At 33.9% G+C, this 24,407-nt stretch overlaps 1 protein-coding gene across 1 annotated transcript; it reads left to right on the forward strand.

Moving 5' to 3' along the window:
- The first annotated feature begins 13,690 nt into the window (after nt 1-13,690).
- Nucleotides 13,691-19,977, forward strand: LOC137813852 (uncharacterized). Its single transcript, XM_068616298.2, has 2 exons — nt 13,691-15,325; nt 19,308-19,977. The coding sequence occupies exons 1-2, from the start codon at nt 14,820-14,822 to the stop codon at nt 19,447-19,449; spliced, it is 648 nt and encodes a 215-aa protein (XP_068472399.2). The 5' UTR covers nt 13,691-14,819; the 3' UTR covers nt 19,450-19,977.
- Nucleotides 19,978-24,407: the final 4,430 nt, after the last annotated feature.

Consider the following 24,407-nt stretch of genomic DNA (forward strand, 5'->3'; position numbering starts at 1 on the left):
GATTCACTTCGTGTAGATCGGGGAGTAACAACTGCTGAGACTCGTCATTGTGGGGGTGGACATGTGCGTCTAAGCTGGTTGAGGGAGGTGAATGAGAATGCATGTACCAAGAGACAGTGGACCGTGGCTGCACGAGCATATTTGTTACACCTAGTAGGTTGCACCATCTTTGCAGATAAGAGTGCTACGTCGGTTAATGTATCCTACTTTGGATTATTTGTAGATTTGAGGCACACGGGGGGATACTCGTGGGCAGTAACTACTTTGACCCACATGTATGAGCAGTTGGGAGATGGTTCCTATGCAAATACTAAACAGTTAACTGGGTATGTCACGTTATTGGCATTGTGGATATACGAACACTTTCTGACTATTGGACATCGACAACTTCAGGATGACTATGTTGAGGATGAGCCGTGGTGTATGGAATATGTTGTTGGGAGTAGGTTGTCCACACTTGCATCTGTTCGGATGCAATTAGATAGCATCTATATAGGTGTTGTTCAATGGATGTCTTATGAAAAGCACAGAGCGGTGCGTCCTTTCGAGTGGATTGCATTATTTTCAGGGTACATTCGGTTTAGGGCTTGCAAGAAGATGCATTTGCCTGAATGTGTACTCAGAAAGTTTGGATATATACAATGTATCCCTCCTCACCCAACCACCGTTCATCATGGCGATCCCTCAACATCTGAGATCGACCTATTAGTTTTGTACGCATTGTCCATCATCAATACAATGTTAAAGGCATTCAATAACTTCACTGAATCAGGGTGTGTCCAAAATAAATTTTGCACAACATTTGTCCCTTCTTAAAACCTAGACCAATGGACACAATATCTCTTTCAAGTAACATCATCAATTGTTGCATTTCAATTCTATCACCTTATTCTGATTTTTTTGTACAAATATTGTGCATTGTAAACTTGCTTTATTGTGGTCACATTTTTCTCATTATGCTATTTCACGGTTAGCAAAATATTTTTGGGCTTCACTGCACTGTCTTCATGTCCATAAGCATTGACTTCTCGCTACATGTGAACATACCAGCATATGGATGACCAACCAATGTATTTGTCAATTCATGATTATGAGACCCACAAATTAATTTCAATATCCATCATTCACCACTCTTTACTGAATACCCTTGTAATCTAAAAGGACAATCACATTTCCTAGTTCCACTCTCAGTAACCTGTAAATTCTTCTTAAATCGTCTGTATTTACCTTCTCTCTCACAACCTAATAAAACAAATGTCTTCCTTTCTTGTTGGCCAGTTGAAGTATCCGATCTCAATATCACAATAACAAAACCAAAGTGAAATGCAAGTTTTCTAACCCACATCACGAATTCCTCCCGAGTACGAAATACCTACAAAAGTTATCATAACAAATTATTTCATTTAACAATTAACAAACAACTTAAACATACTTTACAAACTTAATTTTACCTCATATGTAGTAAACACTTTTAGAATATGTGGCCTTAAACGAGAGGGGGGGGGTGAATTGTTAAGAGAGGTTTTTGAAAACTTTTTGAGGTTTAACAAAATTCTTTGTGTGAATCCAGAACAAGAAACAAGTTAGTCAAGAATATAAGTAATTAAATAGCAAAGCAATAGAAAAACAATCGGTTGTTTCTTCGAAACAATCGGTTGTTTATACTAGAAAAGCTTAAAAACAGAATTAAATGAGTTCAGACTAAGAGAGAGATACACCAACATTTTATACTGGTTCACTCTTAAGCCAATAGCTACTTCCAGTCCCCAGAAAACCACTAGGTAATCAACTAAGTAATCAAACTAGATTACAACACACAAACCACCAAAGTAGTGACCTTGAACCCTTCAAGAAACACACTTCTTTGGCAAAACACACCAAAAGTATTGATCTTGACCACCTCAAGAACACACAACACTCCTTGGCAACACAACACCAGAAATACAAAAGGTTGAGAAGGGATTACACTTGTTCACAGTACAAACTGAAATCAATACAATTGCAATACTATTCCACTCTCTTTGAAAACCCAAAGCTTGATGTGAATGTTCAAATCTTTAGAATCAATTTTGTCACAACTGAAAAACTCAAATATGTTTCTCTTACTTGTTTGAAAACATAAACAAACCATTTATATTTTTCAAAGATTGGTCAAAGCAATTAATGAAGGAGCATATTCAGTTGAAAATCATTTCAAGCACATTCAACAACCAAAACTGAATTTTGTTAGGATTTTCAAAGAAACAATCAGTGAAAACCACGAAACAACCGATTGTTTGGTTTGACAGTTAAGTCAACCAATCTAAAACAGTTTTCAACCTTTTCAAAACTCCTAAGAGTAAAACAACCGGTTGATTCGACAAAACAACAGGTTGTTTTTCACTTAGTTGGAAAAACACTTGATTTCAAAAAAGTTTTAAATCACATCAGTTTTAGATTCAACAAAGGAGTGGATCACATTCTATTCTACCCATATCCCTCCCAAACACCGCAACAACACCAACCTTGCATCAACACACTTTGGATTTGGATTCTTCAAAGCACTTGATCACTCTTGATCAACAAACGCATTTGTACATTCATATCCCTTTCGATATATTGTCTATTGCTTTGTTAGATAATGACTTCTCAATATTGTCATCATATAGACCGTCCCATACATCAACCTCATTTACAATCTTAGGTTTTAGAACCTAGAAAACTATAAGAAAGTGAATGTTGTGTATAATAATAGTTTAAAAGTATCTTAACTATTGAAAACAATTGTAGAACTTAACTAAATGTTTTCAACTTGTACTTTTCGCTATTAATTGATTGAAAATACTTGTAATATCTTTGAAAACAATTTCATGTGTTAAAATTATGTTTTGATATGTGTAATAGAGACGTCACATACAATCTAAGGTTTTAGAACCTAGAAAACTACAAGAAAGTGAATGTTATGTATAATAATAGTTTAAAAGTATCTTAACTATTGGAAACAAGTGTAGTACTTAACTAAATCTTTTCAAGTTGTTCTTTTCGCTATTAATTGATTTATAGCGAAAATACAAGTTGAAAACATTTAGTTAAGTCCTACACTTGTTTTCAATAGTTAAGATACTTTTAAACTATTATTATAGACGACTTTCACTTTCTTATAGTTTTCTAGGTTCTAAAACCTAAGATTGTAAATGAAATCTCTATTATACATATCAAAACACAATTTTAACACATGAAATTATTTTTCAAAGATATCATAAGTGTTTTCAATCAATTAATAGCGAAAAGAACAAGTTGAAAACATTTAGTTAAGTACTACACTTGTTTTCAATAGTTAAGATACTTTTAAACTATTATTATACACAACATTCATTTTCTTATAGTTTTCTAGGTTCTAAAACCTTAGATTGTAAATAAAATCTCCATTAAACATATAAAAACACAATTTTAACACATGAAATTGTTTTTCAAAGATATCATAAGTGTTTTCAATCAATTAATAGCGAAAAGAACAAGTTGAAAACATTTAGTAAAGTACTACACTTGTTTTCAATAGTTAAGATACTTTTAAACTATTATTATACACAACACTCACTTTCTTATAGTTTTCTAGGTTCTAAAACCTTAGATTGTATGTGACGTCTCTATTACACATATCAAAACATAATTTTAACACATGATTTTCTAGGTTCTTGTTCAAATTCTTCATTATTGTCCATGCTTCTACAAATTAAAAAAAATGAAACTAAATCATTGCATTATGGATCCATGAATCCATATGTCAAACAATTCATTCCGGATCCAGCAATCCATAATTCAAAAAAACCATTTCGGATCCAGAAATATGTAATTCAAAATATGCATTCCGGATCCAGAAACCAGTAATTCAAATTATGCATTCTGAATTTAGGAATCCATAATACAAAAAAAAAAACATTCCGGATCCACCAATCCGTAACAGAAATCAGGCTTATGGATTCAGCAATCTGGAAATCAAGAATTTATGAAAAAATTTCTTCTTAAACACCCCCTCATCCAGAAAACAAAAATTAATCAATTCTGGATTGATGAATCCGTAGCACATTACCAGGTCCTGATTTTCGAGAATCACGAAATCTTCATAACCACCAATGCTCCTAAAAAAACTACAAAGACTTTCCACCAACGATTGATTCAATGAAGAAGATGAACAGTGAAAATGAAAAATGCCCCTTTTCAAATATTAGGTCAAGATTAGTTTTGAGATTTTTAAAATTGTGGGGTGCAGTAAGAAAAATGTAGGGATGCAGGAAGAAGAAATATGAAGCCCATTTGAGGGAACTCGATTTTTAGCCAAACATTTATTTGAGGATAAATAACGTTAAATTAAAGGCAAAACATGAATGAAGTCATGGAAAGCATGATCAAGCTTGAAGTAAGATATGCATGTTGTCAATTTTGCACTATGGGTTCTTTTATTTCTTTATTTGAGTTTTAAAATTCAATTTTTTTCTTAAGAACTTTGAAATTTCGTCCAACTACTATAGACCACTACATTAGATTTGTATTTCATTTCTGAAAGATTTGAATTTCATTTAAGTTTAGTTTAGGTGGTACTTGATTATAAATACGCAGTGATTTGTTGTATAAATATTCACTATTTTTTGTGTAAGCAACTTTTGATTATATAGAATGAGAGTTGAAATTTTATAACATTTTATATAATGTTTCTGAGAAAGAGAGGATTCTCTAAAACAATTATAATTAAAGTTACTAAATGTGAGTTCATTAGTAAATGTATTTTATATTCATGTTGTTTTATCTAAAATTATAAAAATATAAAGAAAATCAATTTTTTATCCTAAATATTATAGTTAGATAATCATCAAGCTTTAATCATATAGCGTGCAATTTTCTCTTTCTTCATCTTCAAAACTATGTTTGGTGTACATCTCTAGCATTATATATTAGTGCACTTTATCTTTTTATGTTGTTTACAACATTATTTTCATTTACATCCATTAATATTACACAACATTTAACGAAAGAAAACGTTAAAAACTTAATTATTACCATTTTTTTTACATATAAACCCTCTAAGTTTTGAAAAACATTACAATATATTCTTTAAATTTTAAACACATTACATATACACCCTCTTATACTTCTTTAAGAAAGATCATTATAATAATTAAAAGCTAAAAATATAAATGTAATTTAATAAAAACTCTGAAATATCAGTACAATTTATTCTAAAATTTATTATACTCTATTTTATGTTTTTCAAGTAATAATAATCACAATACATTATTATTAAGAAAATTTAAAAATAATACAGTGTCATTATTTTTATGTTATTATAATTAAAATTTATGTAATATGAAGATGATAAAGTTTGAATTTAAAATCATATGCATAAAACTAAATCTCCTAATTCATTGTGTACTTGATTATTCAAAATATATACTAGAAACAACAGAATTTTTTTTTTAATTTAGTTATGAAAACTACACTAGTTTTTTTTTAAGTGTTTGGATTAAAGAGAGAATGTGTAGGGATTTGAGGGAGGGGATGTGTGAGGATACAAAAGGGGAAGAAAGTGATGTGATGGAATTTGGATTGAGATATGTTAGGTAGATATGTGAGAAAAGTTTATGAGAGTTTGTGAGTCATGTGATGGTTTTGAAAAAAAATTGAATTTGTTTTAAAGGTGTAAAATGTTATTTTACAAATTTATCCTTACCTATTAAATTTTTTATTAATGAAATGAGTTTTTTTTGTTTAAAACATATTCATAAATTTAGAAATTATAATTAGAAAAAATAAATATGTATTAAATATAAATAGATACAATTTAAAAATTATAATTAAAAAAATAAGTATTCAATAAATTAAATAAAAATAGGATCTTCACATAATTTCTTAAAATATTAAACATGTATTATAAAATTATCAAATAAATCAAAAAATAAATCAGATATTATATGAATAAATAAAAATATTATTTTTTAATATTAAAAATTCTGTACTAATAAAAATTAAAAAAATACTAAAAAAAATATAAGGTCATTAAAAATAGAAAAGAATTTCATAAAAAGTCATAATTAAATAAATTATAACTCATAAACATAATAATTATACATAAAAAATATATCAATATAAACAAAACAAAAAGTTAAATAAAAATAGAAATTCAAGTAATTTCTTAAAATATTAAAACATATATAAAATTAGAAAATAAATTACATCTAATATAAAAAAGTACTATTTTTCAATGTTAAAAAATCTTACAGTAATGGAAAATAAAAAATACTATAACAGTAGAATAAATGAGGATAAATTTAGAAATGATAAATGCTGATATGACTTTCCCTCTACATCTCTTCATTTTGAGAGAAGAGAATATTTATTATTTACAAGTATATTCTCTCATTTTCTTTCCCACAAAAACCTGGATCCAAATAGCTGATATTCCTTCACTTCTTTGTCTATAAACAATACATCCAAATAAACAAACAAACCCTAAAAGTTTTTAGGATTTGTTTTGATTGTTTGAAGCAACTATTTTATTGAAAAGGTTTCATGTCTAAATGTTTTTTTAAGCAACTCAACCTTAAAAATAATAATAAAATAGTATTTCTCAATTGAAGAATATAAAAAAATTAAGTACAATAATTAATTTTAAATTTAAAAGTATAAAATTGTGAATTGTTTAGAGTTTCTTTTATTCGTGAATATAAGTTTCTTTTTATTGATATGGTATGGTAGATCACAACTTATATTTTTCCAATGTAAGAAGTAGAGGTCATTAAATAAAAATAATTTTTAGAGATAAAAAAATAATAATTATATTAATTAAATTAGATATTATTTAGAGACTAAAAATATTATTGTTATATAAAATAATATATATTATTAATAAAATATATAAAGTAGTTTATAAATTAGTATCTAATTAGTTACCGAGGTTTTAACTACTAAAATATTATATAATTTGATCAATATAATGATTAATTTTTTTTGTCTCTAAAATTTCTTTTTATTTAATGGTTTTCTTGTAGTGAGTTGCTAGATACTCTAAAGAAAAAACTTGAACTTTTACAAATTTTCATCATAAAAACTTAATTTTACTTTAGATGCTTAGATAATAAACCTAAGTCATTAGTTGGTGTTTTAAACACCCCAAATACTTACTAAGTATTATGTTGTGAAATCAAGAGGGTCTATACAAGGGATAAAATATTTCAAAATATTATTTGTACACTCTTAGAACTTAGATAAATACAAGATATTTACAACAATAAGTCTAGTAATACGCTTATGATCTTCGAGATGCTTTTGCCCTACATTTGTACCTGCTCTGTACATAATACCATCATCACAATTTAGAAAACAAACAAGACAAGCACGAGTAAGCTATTGAATAAATTTTCATTATAAGAAATTATATTAACAAAATTTTCAATTAATAGATCACAACCACTTGATTTACTTCAAATGTCAACATGCAACAACCATATAGGCTCCACATGGATCTATAAATCAAGGATATTCAACAAGAAGAATATCAATTTATTAAGTATGTCTTACCAGAAACTAACATTTGATCCAATTCAATACTTATATTTACAAGTGAATCCAAAAATCATGGTATCATGCATCTACATATGTCATGCATCAGGGTAAGTTTAATACAACTCAGGTCATGCATCTACATATGCCAGTGTGTAAGAACTTTTTCCTTAACTTCTCACCACCTGATATCTTAATCTATGTGAATTAGATGATCAATGAATCAATGGGATATCTGTTATGACATAGGTGTCAATACTTAATACACAATCAAATAACGATTCACACATTATACCAAATGTATGACCTTAATTTCATACAAATTTCAACATTCATAGTAATCATTTTCATACATACATATCATTTAAGAATTTCCCAAATCAATTTAATATACAAATTGTACCGATCAGGTAATCGGGTGTGACAACGTGTTTGGCAAGTGACTACGTGGGGCGCGCTTAGCAGGACATGTGGACAAGAGAAAGATGAATGGTCCGGCAGTGAGCATAGTCACCATTTGTGGAAGTGGCCTTCTGCAGTATACATAGTCGGTCGACACCAGGTTTTTGTGTCATCGCCGTGCTAAATAATGGAAGATCAGGTGGTCTGACATCGCCACAAGAAGCACATCGCCAGGTTTCCCAGTAAACTTAGTTGAAGCTGTTGGAGGTTCAGGCGAGTAAGTTCAAGCGTGTAAGTTCAGTAAAGATGATTGTTACGTCAGCATGGAGCGTGAAGGTCGAGTGAGTTGGAGGAAACAGCTTGCCCATCGACGACGGGATTCCCAGAGTGGACATTCGTCGATGGCGAGGTTTTCTCAGCTAGAACGTGCATGGCGTAGCAATGAGGAGAGTGGCACTTGCGACAAGCGATATCATAGAGACGGTGTACTTTGTTGCACCCGATACTCGCCTTGTCGGGTGGTGTTCCAGAATGTGTTACATGCTAGATTACTCCTTGAATAGGAGGCCTTGCTGCGCAACTGGTTACTACATAGAAATGACGCTCAAGTTACCCCAGCCCGGATGATGACACGTGTAGGGTTCGGTACTGCCAGTTACCCCAACCCAGATAACGACACGTGTAGGGTTGGATGCTACATAGAAATGACGCTCAAGTTGTCCTAGCTCAGATGATGACACGTGTAGGGCTGAGCGCTACTTGATACCCCAACCCAGATGATGACACGTGCAGGGCTGGATGCGAGCCACGCGTCCCAAGCGTAACTGCCTGGAGAGAGAAAAAACCTAGCTATAAAGGTAAACTTAACAGAATTTGCAGAGGTACGTTCATTACGGCTCATTGTTTTTTGGTTGAGTGCACTTTAGTACGGTTCTACAGAGCTTAGTTTTCTCTCAGTTTTTGGGTGTTCTTGTTACTGACTTGAGCGTCGGAGCACCACCGGCCGCAGAGGCGCCATCTTGTGTTTTCAGGTTTTCGGAGAGACAATCTGTCGTGTGGACTTGAAGGGCACGTGGTGTCAAAGCTGGTGAGGAAAGATCGTGACGAGGCATCGTTCTTGCGCTTAGTCAACCGGCAGGATCACAAACTAATATTCACTTTACACTTATAAAAGCATTCATACATAATCCAATTCAAAGAAATAAGAAGAAAATAAAAGAAAGAAGTTCTTTTAGCTTGAGTGAAAATTTGGCCTAAAAGGTTAATTTTTAGTGATATTTTCACTTAAGCAAGAACTGCTTCACTTGAGCAAAAACATAGTTGAAAATAAGTTTGAGTGTATGGTTATTTTTGCTTGGGCGGGAATTGTCTCCCTCGAGTGAAAATATAAGAAAATCAATCTCAATAGCAGAGTCAAATGTCTTTTAAAAAATATTTCAATAATAAACTTCTAAATAATTCAAAATGATCAATCCAAATTATAATCATTCAAACATTATCCCTCAATCATTTTAATACAATATAAATCATTGAAACTCATATTTGCATCAAACCATAATCAAAACTTAGTTTAACTAGCTTTATACTTTAACATCCATAAACTAGTTACTAAATTAACTTTTTTTTTTTATCTAAATTAACTATGCTAGGATTCTATCGAAAACATAAACAACTTCTCTTACCTGAAATGTTGTTGGAGATCCCACATCGACTAGAGATGAAGACATTTCATTGTATATAAGTGGGTGCAAACCTCAACCTCATGAGCCGGTTTTATGGGGTTGAGTTAGACTTAAAGTCCACTTTGTAATATGATATCAAAGCTGTTTCGAAGAGCTCTGTAGCGCTTCTTTCTTATTTTTATTTCCCCCTTTATTGTTCTTGGTTATCTTTTTTGCTCTCTTTCAAAATCTTGATTGGGTTTCAAAATCTCTTGGGCAATGTCTAATGAAAACCCTAGTCTTAATAGTAGTTACACTATTACATGCAATTTTTGTGGTAAATACTGAGGCTCTTTGTTTTCACAAAGTGGGTTTTCCTTCTGGTAATGTTAAAACCTCAAAGTTTTCTTCTACTAGAAAAGTTTGCACTTTTTGTAATCATCTTGGCCACACTGTCGACACCTGTTATAAAAAGCATGGGTTCCCTCCTGGCTACAAATTCATCAATTGAACATCCCAAGCCAATAATATGATTACTACTGACACTTTTTCTTAGCTTTTTCCTAAAGAACAGGATGTAAAGGGGATTCAACTTACATCATAATAGTGCCAATTCCTGACCAACATTTTGCGTCAGCAAAACCTTGAGGATACTGTCCCTCACACTCAAATTAATCAAGTCGACACCTTCTCTGTGGATGAAATCCCCAATACTAAGCAATCTTCAACAGGTAAGTTTCTCTCTTCACTATCTGCTATAAAAGAATATTGAATTATTGATTATGGTGCCACGGATCATGTTTGCCACAATTTGAACGTTTTTACTTCTTATACTAAAATTAAACCTGTCTTAATTAGTCTTCCAAATGGTCAAACTGTGTATACCACATATTCTGGTTTAGTACATTTTTCTGATAAGTTTTATTTGTCTGATGTGTTATATGTACCTCATTTTCAATTAAACTTAATATCTGTTTCTAAACTCACACACCAACTTAAATGCACTTTAAATTTCACTTCAACCCACTGCATTATACAGGACAATCTCACCCAAGAGAGGATTGGTACAGTTCAAGCCACTGTTGGCTTGTACCTTGTCACTACCTTGCCTACTTCTAGCCGTTCTAAACTGCATTGTTTTTCTCCTTTTATTAATTGTAATATCACGGACAAAACACTCTGGCATTATAGGCTAGGACACACTTCACTTGAAAGATTACATGTCTTAAGCAAACAATACTCTTTTATTACTGTTGATACTCATCATGTATGTGACACTTGTAGTCGTGCAAAACAGAGAAAACTTCCTTTCACTTTAAGTAATATTGTTACCTCTGCTATCTTTGATCTCGTACACTTTGATATTTGGGGACCATGTTCCATAATTTCTATGCATGGTTTTCGTTATTTCTTGACTATTGTTGATGATTACTCACGTTATACTTGGGTTATTCTGTTGCATAACAAATCTGAAGTGCGTCGGTACATCATTAACTTCACTATTTTCGTTCAAAATCATTTCAAAACTAATACCAAAATGATTCGTACAGATCTCGTACTAATATCAAAGGGAATTATACATAAAAAAATCTTGTGTTGAAACACCACAGCAAAATGGCATTGTAGAACGTAAACATCAACACATACTAAATGTAACCCGAGCTTTACTTTTTCAAGCAAATCTTCCTCTTATTTTTTGGGAGTTTGCTGTAAGACATGTTGTTTTCTTAATAAATGTTATTCCTACTCCATTACTTAATAACATCACTCCTCATGAAAAGTTGTTTGGAAAACCATATGACATTTCCTTTTTAAAAGTGTTTGGTTGTCTCTGTTATGCTAGTACCATTACTGCACATAGGAAAAAAATTAGATGATATATCTATCAAAGGTATTTTTCTTGGCTTCCCACAAAATACAAAAGGTTATATCATCTTAAATTTAAAGTTTAATAGCATAGAGATATCAAGACATGTAATCTTTCATGAAAACCACTTTCCATATAAATTGGACAATGGCTTGCGTAGGGACCCTAACACTTTATCTCTCCCTATTTCTAACACATAATTCTGCTTTTGATTTTTTTTTTTCTGATACTGCACCTCCTGCTGAGCCACGTGCCTCTACTCCTGCACCCAATATTGTTCCCCCACCAACCTCAACCTCATTATCCTCTGATCTTCCAGCAAATAGTGTCTCTGCTCCTGCATCCAACATTGCACCTCCACCAGAATTATCATCGCCTCCACCTCCAGGAAGCACCTCACCCCAATTTCCAAGAAGATCATCTCGTCCTCATCGACAACCTGCCTATCTTGCAGATTTGGGATTGAGGTAGGCTTAAAGTCCACTTATATACAATGAAATGTCTCCATCTCTAGTCGATGTGGGATCTCCAAAAAATGTTTATCTTTAAATCAATTTCCATAACCAAGCAACACATTATTTCAAGATCTAGGAACATAGAGTAAAATATCCAAATATACCAGAATTCTAGTATATGATAAAAACAAATTGAAAGGAGAGAGATGTTTTGCAAGGGGTTACATTTTTAATAGTTGGCTTATCACATTGAACTAGATATACCAAAAATATTATGTAAAATGTAAAGAATATACAATAGTTTAAACTTATATGTGAGTGTTAAGTGTTCTTAAAATTTAAAACAAGTTATAAAGTAATATAGGAATAAAACTATGATAATTTCATAGTTTAAAAATATGAAAATATTAAGAATGAAATAATTCTAACTATTTAATTTATTGTTGGAGATCCCACATCGACTAGAGATGGGAATATTTCATTGTATATAAGTGAGTGCAAACCTCACTCCATGAGCCGATTTTATGGGGTTGAGTTAGACTTAAAGTCCATTTTTAATATGGTATCAAAGCCATTTAAATTCTATCCTACCGAGTGTTTTTTGGGCCTATCGGGCCACCCACTATCGGGTCGTTATCGGATCACCCATAATATGTTGTCTCACGCACGAGCTGTCACTCTTGGCGTGAGGGGTGTGTTGGAGATCCCACATCGACTAGAGATGAGAATATTTCATTGTATATAAGTGGGTGCAAACCTCACTCCATGAGTCGGCTTTATGAGGTTGAGTTAGGCTTAAAGTACATTTCGTAATATCTATCATTTCATAAACTAGTATTTTGACATTTATAGGCATCGATTGTTTACTTGAAATATATCTAATGTTAGAAATAAAATTAATTTATATACAATTAATTACAGCATATTTTCATTTATTGTCTCAATTATTAAAAAGCTAAATAGTGTATAAAAAGAAATTATTAATTATTTTATAAAATATTTGGTTATTTCTATTATCTTATTCACAAAAAGAAGAGCACAAAGTAAGGAAGTTAAGTGCAAAATATACTCTTTAATTGTATTAATGTTAGGTTATAACATATTTACTTCTGCATAGGAGAGAAAGGTGTGAATTATGGTTATTGACATATATGCGAGATAATCCGTTTGATAATAAGATTAGTTTTGACCAAATGGAGAGAGAGAGTGAGTGGCAAGTTGTGAGGAAGAGAGGTTATGGATCGAAGAATACAAGTGTTAAGTTTTTCTTCACGAATTTTCCTCTTGAATATGAAGAGGAGGACATGTGGAGAGTGTTTCAGAGATGGGGAAGAGTTGTTGATGTGTTCATTTCCAGAAGATTGAATATCAAAAATAAAAAATTTGGATTTGTTAAGTTCATAGATGTGGTAGATGTGGTAGACTTGGAAAGGAGATTAAATTCTGTTTGGATCGGTTACTGGAAAGTAAGGGTAAACAAACCAAAATACAAACACAACAGTGAGAGAGAGCCTAGGTACACGAGGAATGTGGAGCCCAAACCAAAAATCAGCAGAGATAGAGTGCCAATGGAAAAGTGGAACGTCGAACCTAAGGTAAATCGGAGTCATAACGTCTGGAAGGAAAAGTTGTCATATGCTTCGGTGGTGGAGAACGTTCGTAAGGGGGAAAAAAGGAATAATGACCCAATAGCGTTCAAGGCAGAGGTGAAACATTCAGAGTGGTTAGATAACTGCTTCATTGGTAGAACGGTGGAACCAAGTAAGGCAAAGGACTTGAAGGAAAGTTTTATCTTGGGTGGATTTAATTTTATCCGTGTGCGGTTTTTGGGAGGTAATTGCGTTCTATTGTCTGGAGAAGATGCGAGTTTGATCAGAAAGGCCATAGAAGAAAATAAAGAGTGGTTTGAATCAATCTTTGAATCAATTAATCCTTGGGAGAAGGATTTTGTGGGAAAATAAAGAGTGGTTTGAATCAATCTTTGGATCAATCTCCCAAGGATTTTGTGGTGCCGGAAAAATTTGTTTGGGCTCGCATTAGAGGGTGACCCCTGAATCTGTGGAGTAGACATAGCTTGAAAAGTATCGTTTCGATGGTCGGAACACTTGTAGAAATTGACAAGGATACATTGGAGATGGATGAACTAGAATATGCAAGAGTCCTAATTAAATTGCCTGTAGCAAGGGAGGCTCGTTGGTCAAATTGTATGAAGGTCAATGAGACTCTATGTCAAATAGCCATTGAAGAAGAACCTTTTAATAATATTAAGAGATGTTATTTTGGTGAATGGGAGAGAAATTATGATGATGGTGATTTCGGAAGTTTCGTAGGGAGGGAATGCGGTGCATCGGAAGGGTCAGAGTTTGGAAGTAACCTAAATTTTCATGGTTGTGTTGGGGAGGAGATGACGGTGGAAGAGGCGGAGGGGATCCTCCGTAGGGAGGCACGCGCGGCTACAAAAGACAGGAAGGGTGACGTGGATGGCCAACATATTACTGGGATACAAAACGATAGACATATTAATGAGGTAATTGATGGTTTAGTTGGCCAAGATGGGTGCATTAATGAGGAAGGTGATGATTTAGAGGGGATGTCCAGAAATTTTAACGTTGCACTTAATGAGGTAGGTGGTGAGAGGCAAACCCTAACTGAGTTAAAAAACTTATATGTTGATATTGGGCCTATGGGTGACTGGGCCCAATTCCAAACATTAGAGAGGGGGATGTGCTTAGCTGGAACAGGCCCATCCATCAGTGAAATTGAATTTTCTGGGATAGGAAGTAGGGCTGATGTGGCCTAGGTCAACCTAACAACGGCCATCTTACAACGCCGGTTGCGCTCGTCGGAGATAAGGGGGCCTTCACTGTGGCTGCATGTGCGCGGAGGGACACATCTGTTCGAATGGTGGACGCTTCAGCGGCGGTGGCGACGAGAACGGAGGTCGCTCTCGCTGTACATGACGCTGCGACGCCGCCTTTCGTAAGCAACCATGGTCGCGACGATCGAAGGGAGGTTGTTGCTGTGTTATCACAACCCACTAGGGGTGTCACTCGAACTGGTTCTCTCTCTGCCGCACACGAAGTTGTTTTGTTGCTGCCTTGCCTTGATGCACCGGCCACGCCTGTCGGAGATGGTGACTGGGTGGTGGCGGAAACTTCCTCGGAATCTGGAAGTGATCCTGCGTACTCTCTGGTGGTCCGTAGACCGCTACACTTTGCTGCAACATTTACTGGGGGTCTTTCTGTGAGCCCTGTGGGGAACGTGAGGTTTCAGCGTCAAGCTACAGCGTTACCAGATGTTGGACAAAGGTTGATGGAAGTTGGGGAGTGTAGCAACAGCAAGTCACAAAAGGTGGGGATTACATGTCCTAACAGACCCAAAGATCAATCTCGCACAATGGATGTAAGGTTAGTATCTAGTTCTACTGACTTTTCTAATAACGGTACTAAAAATTGCTTGGTCTGGTTAAAGAATGAGAATGTGGAAGCAGATAGAATATGGAAGTCAGGAAAGGAATTAGGATACTCTCGTTTGGGAAAAAATGATGATATACTAAACAGGTTAAAAGAGTTGGAAGAAAGGGATAACGGGAAGGAGGGATTAGACAGGGGTGGGCTAAATGGCGGTTATGATGAAACTGATTAGTATGAACATTAGGGGTTTGAGAGGAAGGATAAAAAGGAAGTATGTTAGTGATCTCATTAAAAAACAACAAGCTGGATTTATCTGTCTATAGGAAACAAAATGTGAACATATTAGCAAGGAGAGGTGTTATCAAATTTGGGGGTCAAAAGAAATTGACTGGATTGAGATTGGAGCAGTCAATAATGGTGGAGGGATTATTACGATGTGGAAGAAAGACTGTTTTGAATTAAAAAGGTACCGGAATGGAAACAATTTTTCAATTATTGAAGGTGTTTGGAAGGTAGGAATGCAAATTGAGATAACAATAGCTAATGTTTACTGTGGAGGAACGTTAAGAGAAAAGAGAGCTATTTGGGATGAGATAAGTGAGATAGGGAAGAGTCACCCAATAAAAATGTGGTGTGTAGTTGGAGATTTTAATTCTATTAGAAGTGCTAAGGAGAGAAGAGGTCAAAATTATAACGTCAACTATAGTAGTGAAATTCAAAGTTTTAATAAGTTTATTGAAGACTCTAGTCTGGTTGATATTCCATTGGTGGGTAGAAAGTTTACTTGGTATAAACCTAATGGGACAGTGAAGAGCATAATAGATAGAATCTTAGTCTCTCTTGAATGGTTAGAGAAGTGGCCAGCAAGTAAGGTGTATGCGGAAGGGAGGTCGGTTTCAGATCATTGTGCTTTAATTTTAAAGGAGACAAACATAGACTGGGGTCCAAAACCGTTTAGATGTCTCGATGTATGGCAAAAGGACAGTCGTTTTAAGGAGCTCGTAAGGAATAAGTGGGAAAGCTATGATATTAGGGGGAATAATCTATACGTTCTAAAGGAGAAATTGAAAAGGTTAAAATTCGATATAAGAAATTGGAACAAATATGTATTTGGAGACGTTAATAAACAAAGAGTGGAATTGGAAAAGAGAGTCCAAGATTTGGATGGAAAGGATGATGTCGGGGACTTGAGTGTGGAAGATAGAGAGGAAAGAAGACAACTGTTAGCTGAGTTGGGGCAAGTCATAGTTAAACAAGAGGCGATCTTACAGCAAAAAGCAAGGTTGAGTTGGTTAAGTCAGGGGGATTTGAACACAAAGTTTTACCATTCAAGTATTAAGTGGAGGAGGATGCAAAACGAGATCAATGGCCTCAAGGTCGGAGATCAGTGGTGTGATGATCCAGCTGAAGTAAAAGCTAGAGTGAAGGAATTTTTTGAGGACATATTCAGTTGGGGGGAAGTCAACTGGTTAGTTTGGATAATGTGCGTTTTAAGGGCATATCTAGGGAGGATAATGAAATGTTGGTTGGATTTATTTCTGAAGATGAAGTTAAGAAGGCAATGTGGAACTGTGACAGTTCCAAAAGTCCTGGGCCGAATGGTTTTAATTTTGAATATATAAAATTTTGTTGGGACATTGTAAAAGGAGATGTTGTAAGTGCGGTACAAAGTTTTGCATAGGGTGGAAGTTGGCCGAAAGGTACTAATGCGTCTTTCATTACCCTTGTTCCAAAGGTTGCAAATCCACAACAACTGAATGACTTTAGACCGATCTCTTTGGTGGGTTGTGTGTATAAAGTTATTTCTAAAATTCTTTCTTCAAGGTTGAAAAGGGTGTTAAACAAAGTCATTGACCCCAGGCAGTCTCCTTTTTTGGAAGGAAGGGGTTTGTTGGATAGTGTGTTAGTGGCTAATGAGACCCTTGAGGAGGTAAAAAGGAAAAAGAAAGAATGTGTGGTGTTTAAGGTGGACTATGAAAAGGCATATGATTCAGTAAGTTGGGAGTTTATCTATTACATGCGAGGAAGATTGGGTTTCTGTGATAAGTGGATTGAATGGATTAAGAACTGTTTAGAATCTTCCTCAATATCCGTGTTGGTAAATGGAAGCCCAACAACTGAGTTTAAACCTTTGAAGGGCCTAAGACAAGGCGACCCTTTAGCGCCTTTCCTGTTCCTAATTGCGGCCGAAGGACTTGCAGGGGTAGTTAGATAGGCGGAAGAAAAGTTGTTAGTGGAAAGTATTGAGGTCGGGGAAAAGCGAGTAAAGGTGAGTATGTTGCAGTATGCAGATGACACCCTATTTTTTAGTAAAGCCTCAATACAAAGTGTTCTGAATTTAAAGGCTATCCTGAAATGTTTTGAACTTGCCTCTGGACTTAAGGTTAATTATTCTAAGAGCAAGGTTGGTGGAGTGGGGGTGAATAGTAATCAGATGATGATTTTTGCCTCCATTCTGAATTGCGAGATTATGAAGTCACCTTTCAGTTACTTGGGGGTGAAGGTAGGCGGGAACCATAAGAGATGTGCTTTTTGGGATGGAATGCTCATTAAGTTACGTAGTAGGTTGAGCGCGTGGAAAGGGAAGTCTCTCTCTTTGGCAGGCAGAGTATGTCTTATCAAATCAGTGCTCACGTCTTTACCACTCTTTTATGTCTCTTTATTTTGTATGCCGACAACAGTGGTGAGGGAAGTGAAAAGGATACAAAAGAACTTTTTGTGGGACTGGGGTTCAGAGAACAGGAAAATTGCTTGGGTGGCGTGGGATAAGATATGTCAACCGAAAGATAAATGCGGTTTAGGGGTAATTGACATAGGTAAGTTTAACTTGGCTCTTCTGGGGAAATGGATTTGGAGACTCAAGTCTGAAGAGAGAAGCCTTTGGAAGGATATTCTAGTCTCTAAGTATGGTGGGTGGAGGGATTTAAGATCTCAAGGTCAGAAAAGTAAGGAGTCAGTCTGGTGGAGGGACCTTAAAGGTGTGGAATTTAGAGGAGTGGGGTAATGACTTCGAAGACAGAGGTCAGTGGGAGGTAGGGGATGGGAAAGAAATCAGGTTTTGGGAGGATAAATGGTTGGACAATGATACCTTATTGCATAAATTCCCTAGGCTGTTTTCGGTTTCCTTAGATACTGGTCGCAATCTCTCACAAGTTGGGGTTTGGAACAATAATGTTTGGTCGTGGAAACTGAGGTGGAGAAGGAATCTTTTTGTGTGGGAATCCAGCCTTGTTGATATTCTGATGCAGTTGTTGGATAACAAGAGGTTAACAAGAGAGGGTGGTTTTAAACCCGACAAATGGCTCTTGAGGGATGGGTCTACGGACTTCTCTGTGAAGACAGCCTATAATATTCTCTTGGGGGAGGAGTCTACAGTGGGTGAGGAACTTTTCGCGGAATTCTGGAATCTAAAGACGTTACCTTCGGTACAATTTACGGCTTGAAGGGTACTACGTAATGTCATCCCCACTAAGGACAATATTTTGAGACGTGGTCTACTTTTGATAAGTGATCGGTGTCCCCTGTGTGGTGAGGAAGAAGAATCGGTAAGACATTTATTTTTTGAATGTAGGATCTCTTGGAGAATTTGGGGTATGTGTCTCAGGTGGCTTGGGTATTCTTCGGTCTTACATCATGATGGACAAATGCATTTCAGGATGTTTAAACCTTTAGACTTGAAAGAGGCTATTATTAGGTGTTGGGGGGCATTTGGGTAGGCATTGTAAGTGAAATTTGGAACCACAGGAATAGGGTTGTGTTTGAGAATGGGCGGGTTGATTTAGTGGAGGTGTTTACTGTGGTACAAAGGAAGACTTGGTCTTGTGTCACAGTAAAAGAAAAATTGGTTGTTTTCTCCTACTCAGATTGGTGTATGGAACCTCTTTGCTGTATGAGGTATTTGAAAGACTGATCTTTTGGTTATACTAATGTGTTTTTTTTGCCTTGACCTTGGAAGTAGTGGTGTGTTTTTATGCAGGTCTCATCGGGTACTTCTATCTGGCAAGGTTGGATTGAGGGATGGAAGGGTCAGGTTGATGATTTTGTTTATGGAATGTGGTAAAGGAAGTGCCTTTGATGTATTATGTTCGGTATGGTGGTGGAATCTTGTATGGCGGTAGAAATCTGGGAGTTTGTTATGTGGTGTTTTGGTCTCTGACATGCCCAACTTTTGGGAAGTTGTTGTGTGCTTTTTTGCAGGTTATGTCTGGGTTGTGTATTCTCCTCATATGATCAGTCTGTTGATGTTGGTTTTTGGTTTTTGATGCACTTCTGCCTGTTGCAAAGTTTTTTGGTTAGGTGTTGGATAGTGTGTCCCCTTTGGTGAACTATTTTCTGCTTACAATTCCTTCTTGTATGTTTGGGTATGTCTGGATTGGTTCTTGGTTACAGTACTTCTATCTACTAGCAACGATATTTTAGGTGATGGGTGTACATTCTATTTTGAGGGTATGGTCTCTTTGGTGGGTTGCTGTAACAGTATTTGCTGGGTCTTAATATCTTGTAATGGTGTATTATATAGGCTTGTAGTGTAATGTTTCGTTGGGTCCTTAATCGATAGGGCGCTAGAAAACCTGGTTTGGTTGTTATGTATAAGGGTTGAGACACCCCTGAAGTGTCTCATTTTATTTTATTTATTCTTTGCTGATAAAAAAAAGGTTATAACACTTGAAAGACTGCATAAGATTAATTTAGGAGTGGGCTTAAAGAAGTAATCACACATACATATAGGATAAGTTTTTTAGTTTTTATATTTGTCACTTTGTATAGTTTCTTTTTAGGCAATTTTTTTCTTCACCTTATAAACTAACTTAGATCCGATCCTTTTTATTTCCAAAATTATTTTTTATTTTAGATTTTAAGATCCAAAATTTAAAAACTATATTCTAAAACAATAATTCTGAAATAATTTTTTATGTTTCGGAAATAAATTCTGAATAGAATTCAAAAATCAAAATCTCATTTTAAAAAAAAACTTAAAAAAAAACGTAATATACAAAATTTAGAAATATGTTCCAATTTAAGAAAATATTTTTTGAAATTGAGAAAATTATTTTAAAAATCCAAATTCAGAAATGTATTTTAGAAAAGAGGTTCTAAAAGTATTTTTTATTTCAATCTTTCTTTTTATTTAAGGGTAAGTTATTTTATATAATGCATGTTCAAATTTGACCAGGTAAGAAGTAATTGCCTTCTTTTTATATTTGTTAGTAATTAGGTTTTTTAAGCAGATTTATTGAGAATTATAATATAGTGACTTTCTACGGTGTATATGTGGTTTTAATGGGTTTCAAGAACTCGTGCACAACACAAGATTTTATTCAAATATAAATTTATTGTACACACATTTGCTTTAAAACGAATTGACTTAAAATTGAATCGAAATATTAAAGTCATCTATTCATATTTCAAGCATCCAAAGAAGTTTTTCATTATTTTTTTTATTTAAAAAATCTTTTTTTTTAAAGAATCTAATCGGCGTAGTCTTAAATCCAACCCTTAGTTCAATACAATTTATATTGAAGTTAGGAACTTCATAGATATTTTAATAAATGTTTTTGAAAAATGACTAGAAACCAACAATCCTTCAATCAAGGTGGATCAAATAATCATTGTTTTATTCTCACTTGATAAAATTACAGGTTTTAAAAATTAAGAATAAGTATAGTTTATATATATTATTTTTATTAACATTGAGTTTTGTTATATTTCTTTCATAGTTTTATTGTATTTTTTTTAATAATATTTTTTCGTGTTATAACAAATGATTTTTATTATTTAAGATATCAACGTAGCTGAAATTTTACATAATAATGCCGCCTAAGATAAAAGTTTTATAAAAAAAATAAAAATATTTCAAACTGTTACTATTAGTTTTCTTTTTTCCCAATAAAACATTGTAGATATTATTTTTCATGCGATACAACAAAAATCATAGGTATGGTTGTCTTTACAGGAATGCTTCATTTTGTACCTCAATCACTTCTTCGACCATTCCATTCTAAATTTGATTTTATTATTATACCATTAAGTAAATAATATTAAAATATCAAAATTTAAACCTATTTTTTTACTTTACCTACTTTCTTGTGCAATTTTCACTTTCTGAACCCTTGTGTCTCTCATTTTCAACAGTCACACACCTCCAAGCATTCACCACCAGAGACCTTTTCATTTCGATGCAGCTTCATTGGCAAAACACTCCTCTTCATTCTTCAGTTCAGATTTTGTTGTTATAAAAGTTAGTAGTTTAATTTTAACTGTGTTTGTCGGAATGTTTTTGGAACATATTTGAACCGATTATGTAAGTGCCTAGATTTGTTTTTTTAATAAAGTTTTGAATTAATTACGTAATTCAGTAATTTTCTTTTTTAATTAGGTTTAAATTATGTAATTTTGAACTTTTCTTTTTAAATTAGATTTTGGATTATATAATTTGAAAATTATTATTTTTAATTAAGTTTTAGAGATTATTTAATCTAAAAGTTAATTTTTTATACATAATTAGGTTATGGAATAAGTAATTCCTAAGTTATTATATATTTGTTCAAATTACATAATCTGAAATATGTTTATTTAAATTTTAAAGTTGGGATTATGAAATTTGAAAGTTATTTTTTATACGCTTCCAAATTATATAATTTATAAGTTATTTTATATTCGATACGGATTATGTAATCTGAAATATGTTTATTTTGGATTTTAAGGTTGCAAATTATGTAATCTGAAACAATTGATGTTTGTAAATAATATACCGAATTACGTAATATGAAAACACTTTATTTTATATTGTGGATTATGTAGTCCGATAAGTAATGCTTGCATCGAGTTCAATGTTTCTGATTATGTTATCCCTTATCTTATTTGTAAATAGTTGAAATTGGCATGGTGTTATGGACATATATGACTAAAACAAGAGATGTTGGATCTTAGGGTCATGGGCCAGCGACATTAGTCCGTAGAAGAGACCAGAGTGGTGTTGAGGAAATGATTGATGTTGATGATCATATTGATGATGAGCTACAACAAGGATTCTGTGATGATGAGCAAGTGGACCATGCAGAAGGGTTTCCTGGGAGACCTTATGATATGTCGTTGCTGGTAAAATTCGTTGACCATGTTGTTGTTAAGCTGTGGGAGGGGGAGGTAAGAAAAAAAAAGCCTTCAATTAAATTGTCTTTGTTAATTGTTTTTTAAATTGATTTAATTATATTGAATATATGCAAATATTTGTATTATTAGGATTGGGGAGAACTTAAATTGGTATCCCACGGTAGAAAATTACATAAATTTGGGATGCCTCATGTTGATATTGAGTTTTTTGTACAAAATTATGGATTGTTTAGTTCGTGCAATATAAGTTATGAGATGGGGGACAAGAGACTAATTTTAGCCTTTGTCGAGAGGTGGCATCAGAAGACAAACTCATTCCACCTTCCCATAGGTGAGATGACCATCAAACTTGATGATGTGTCATCTCATTTAAACCTGCCCATTTTGGGTTAATTCCCTACATATGTGTCCTTAGAGTACAACAAAGTTGTGACAGTTTTAGTTGAGTTACTACGGCGGGTGGAGAGGGTCACGGGAAGTTATAGTAACCTCCAAACCATCTTGTACCTACCCCCCCCCCCCCCCCCCCCCCCTTTCACAACCTAACAAGACATGTCTTTCTTCCTTGATTTCCATTTGTTGTGTTAGATCTAATAATGATAATAACAAAACCAAGTCCATAACCAACCCTACAGACCCATTCAAGTAAGTCTTCTTGCAAAGGAAATACCTACAAAGCTATTTTAACAATATTACAAAATCACTTCTTCAAATTTTAATGCACTAAAAATAAATCAAATGAAATGTTATTCACCTCATCTGTTGTAAACTAGGTATCATAGTCCCCTTCAACCAATTCATGTACAAAATTCATCAAGTCTTCCATACTACACAACATTTCTACTTCATCGGATTTTTTTGTAAACAATCAAACCATCACGTCCATACTTTCACCTTCATTAATAAAACAAAAATTTCCATTTTATTATAATGTTCATTCAAATTTACACAATTATGCAAATTAAAAACAACATTTAATTTCCCTTCTGGATTGGGTAATCCGTAACTCATTTATAACTCAAAAATAACTTCTAGATTGGGTAATCCATAAGTCATTTATAACTAAAAAATAGCTTCCAGATTGAGTAATCCATAACTTATTTGATAACTAAAAAATACCTTCCGGATTGGGTAATACATAAATCATGTTTTAAGTTATAAAATGACTTTTGTATTAGGTAATCCATAAGTCATTTTATAACTTAAAATATTACTATTGGATTACACATTCCGAAAACATGATTTTTGGTTCATTTTCGGATCTGGTATATGTACGGATTTCGTAATCCAGAAGTTTTAAACTTAGTGCTTGTGTTCCAAATTATGTAACACAAAACTTAGTTCTAGATCCGAATTAACTTTTCAGATTATCTAATACGAAACACAATAGTGTCTTTCAAATTGAATAATTTGGAATGCTCTTCCGAATCCAGAATTAAGTTTCATGTTACATAATCCAAAACATGATTATTTAACATTGAAACTTACGAATTATATAGTCTGTTGATCTAACGGATTATCCAATCTAAAACATAAAAGATTAAGGGCACGCGTTCAAGAGAGCCAAAAAAATCAATCGAGAATGACACCACCACGAACGAATCGCTGCCAACCACCGTCAACACCACCACCACAACCACCACCACAACAACAACCACCGCCACCACCATCATAACAACCATCGCAACCACCACCACTTTCAACCCACACACCTTCTTCACTCAGCAAAAAAATCATAAAACATTGCCTTTTTACTGAAGGGTAATTTAAGAATTATAAATTTTATGGGGGGTGGCTGAAGAAGTGATAGATGTGCATGAAGAAGCAGTCCTTTACAAGATCCTCTATATATCCACTAAGCTTGGGCTTTGGTGTCTTTGTATAGCTAGCATAAATTAATTTAAGGTTGCTTCTTCTTGAACCTCCACACATTCTTGTTGCTCCACCATACCAAATGTGAAAGTAT

Source organism: Phaseolus vulgaris, chromosome 1 (assembly GCF_051622355.1).
Source record: "Phaseolus vulgaris cultivar YP4 chromosome 1, ASM5162235v1, whole genome shotgun sequence".
NCBI lineage: Eukaryota > Viridiplantae > Streptophyta > Magnoliopsida > Fabales > Fabaceae > Phaseolus > Phaseolus vulgaris.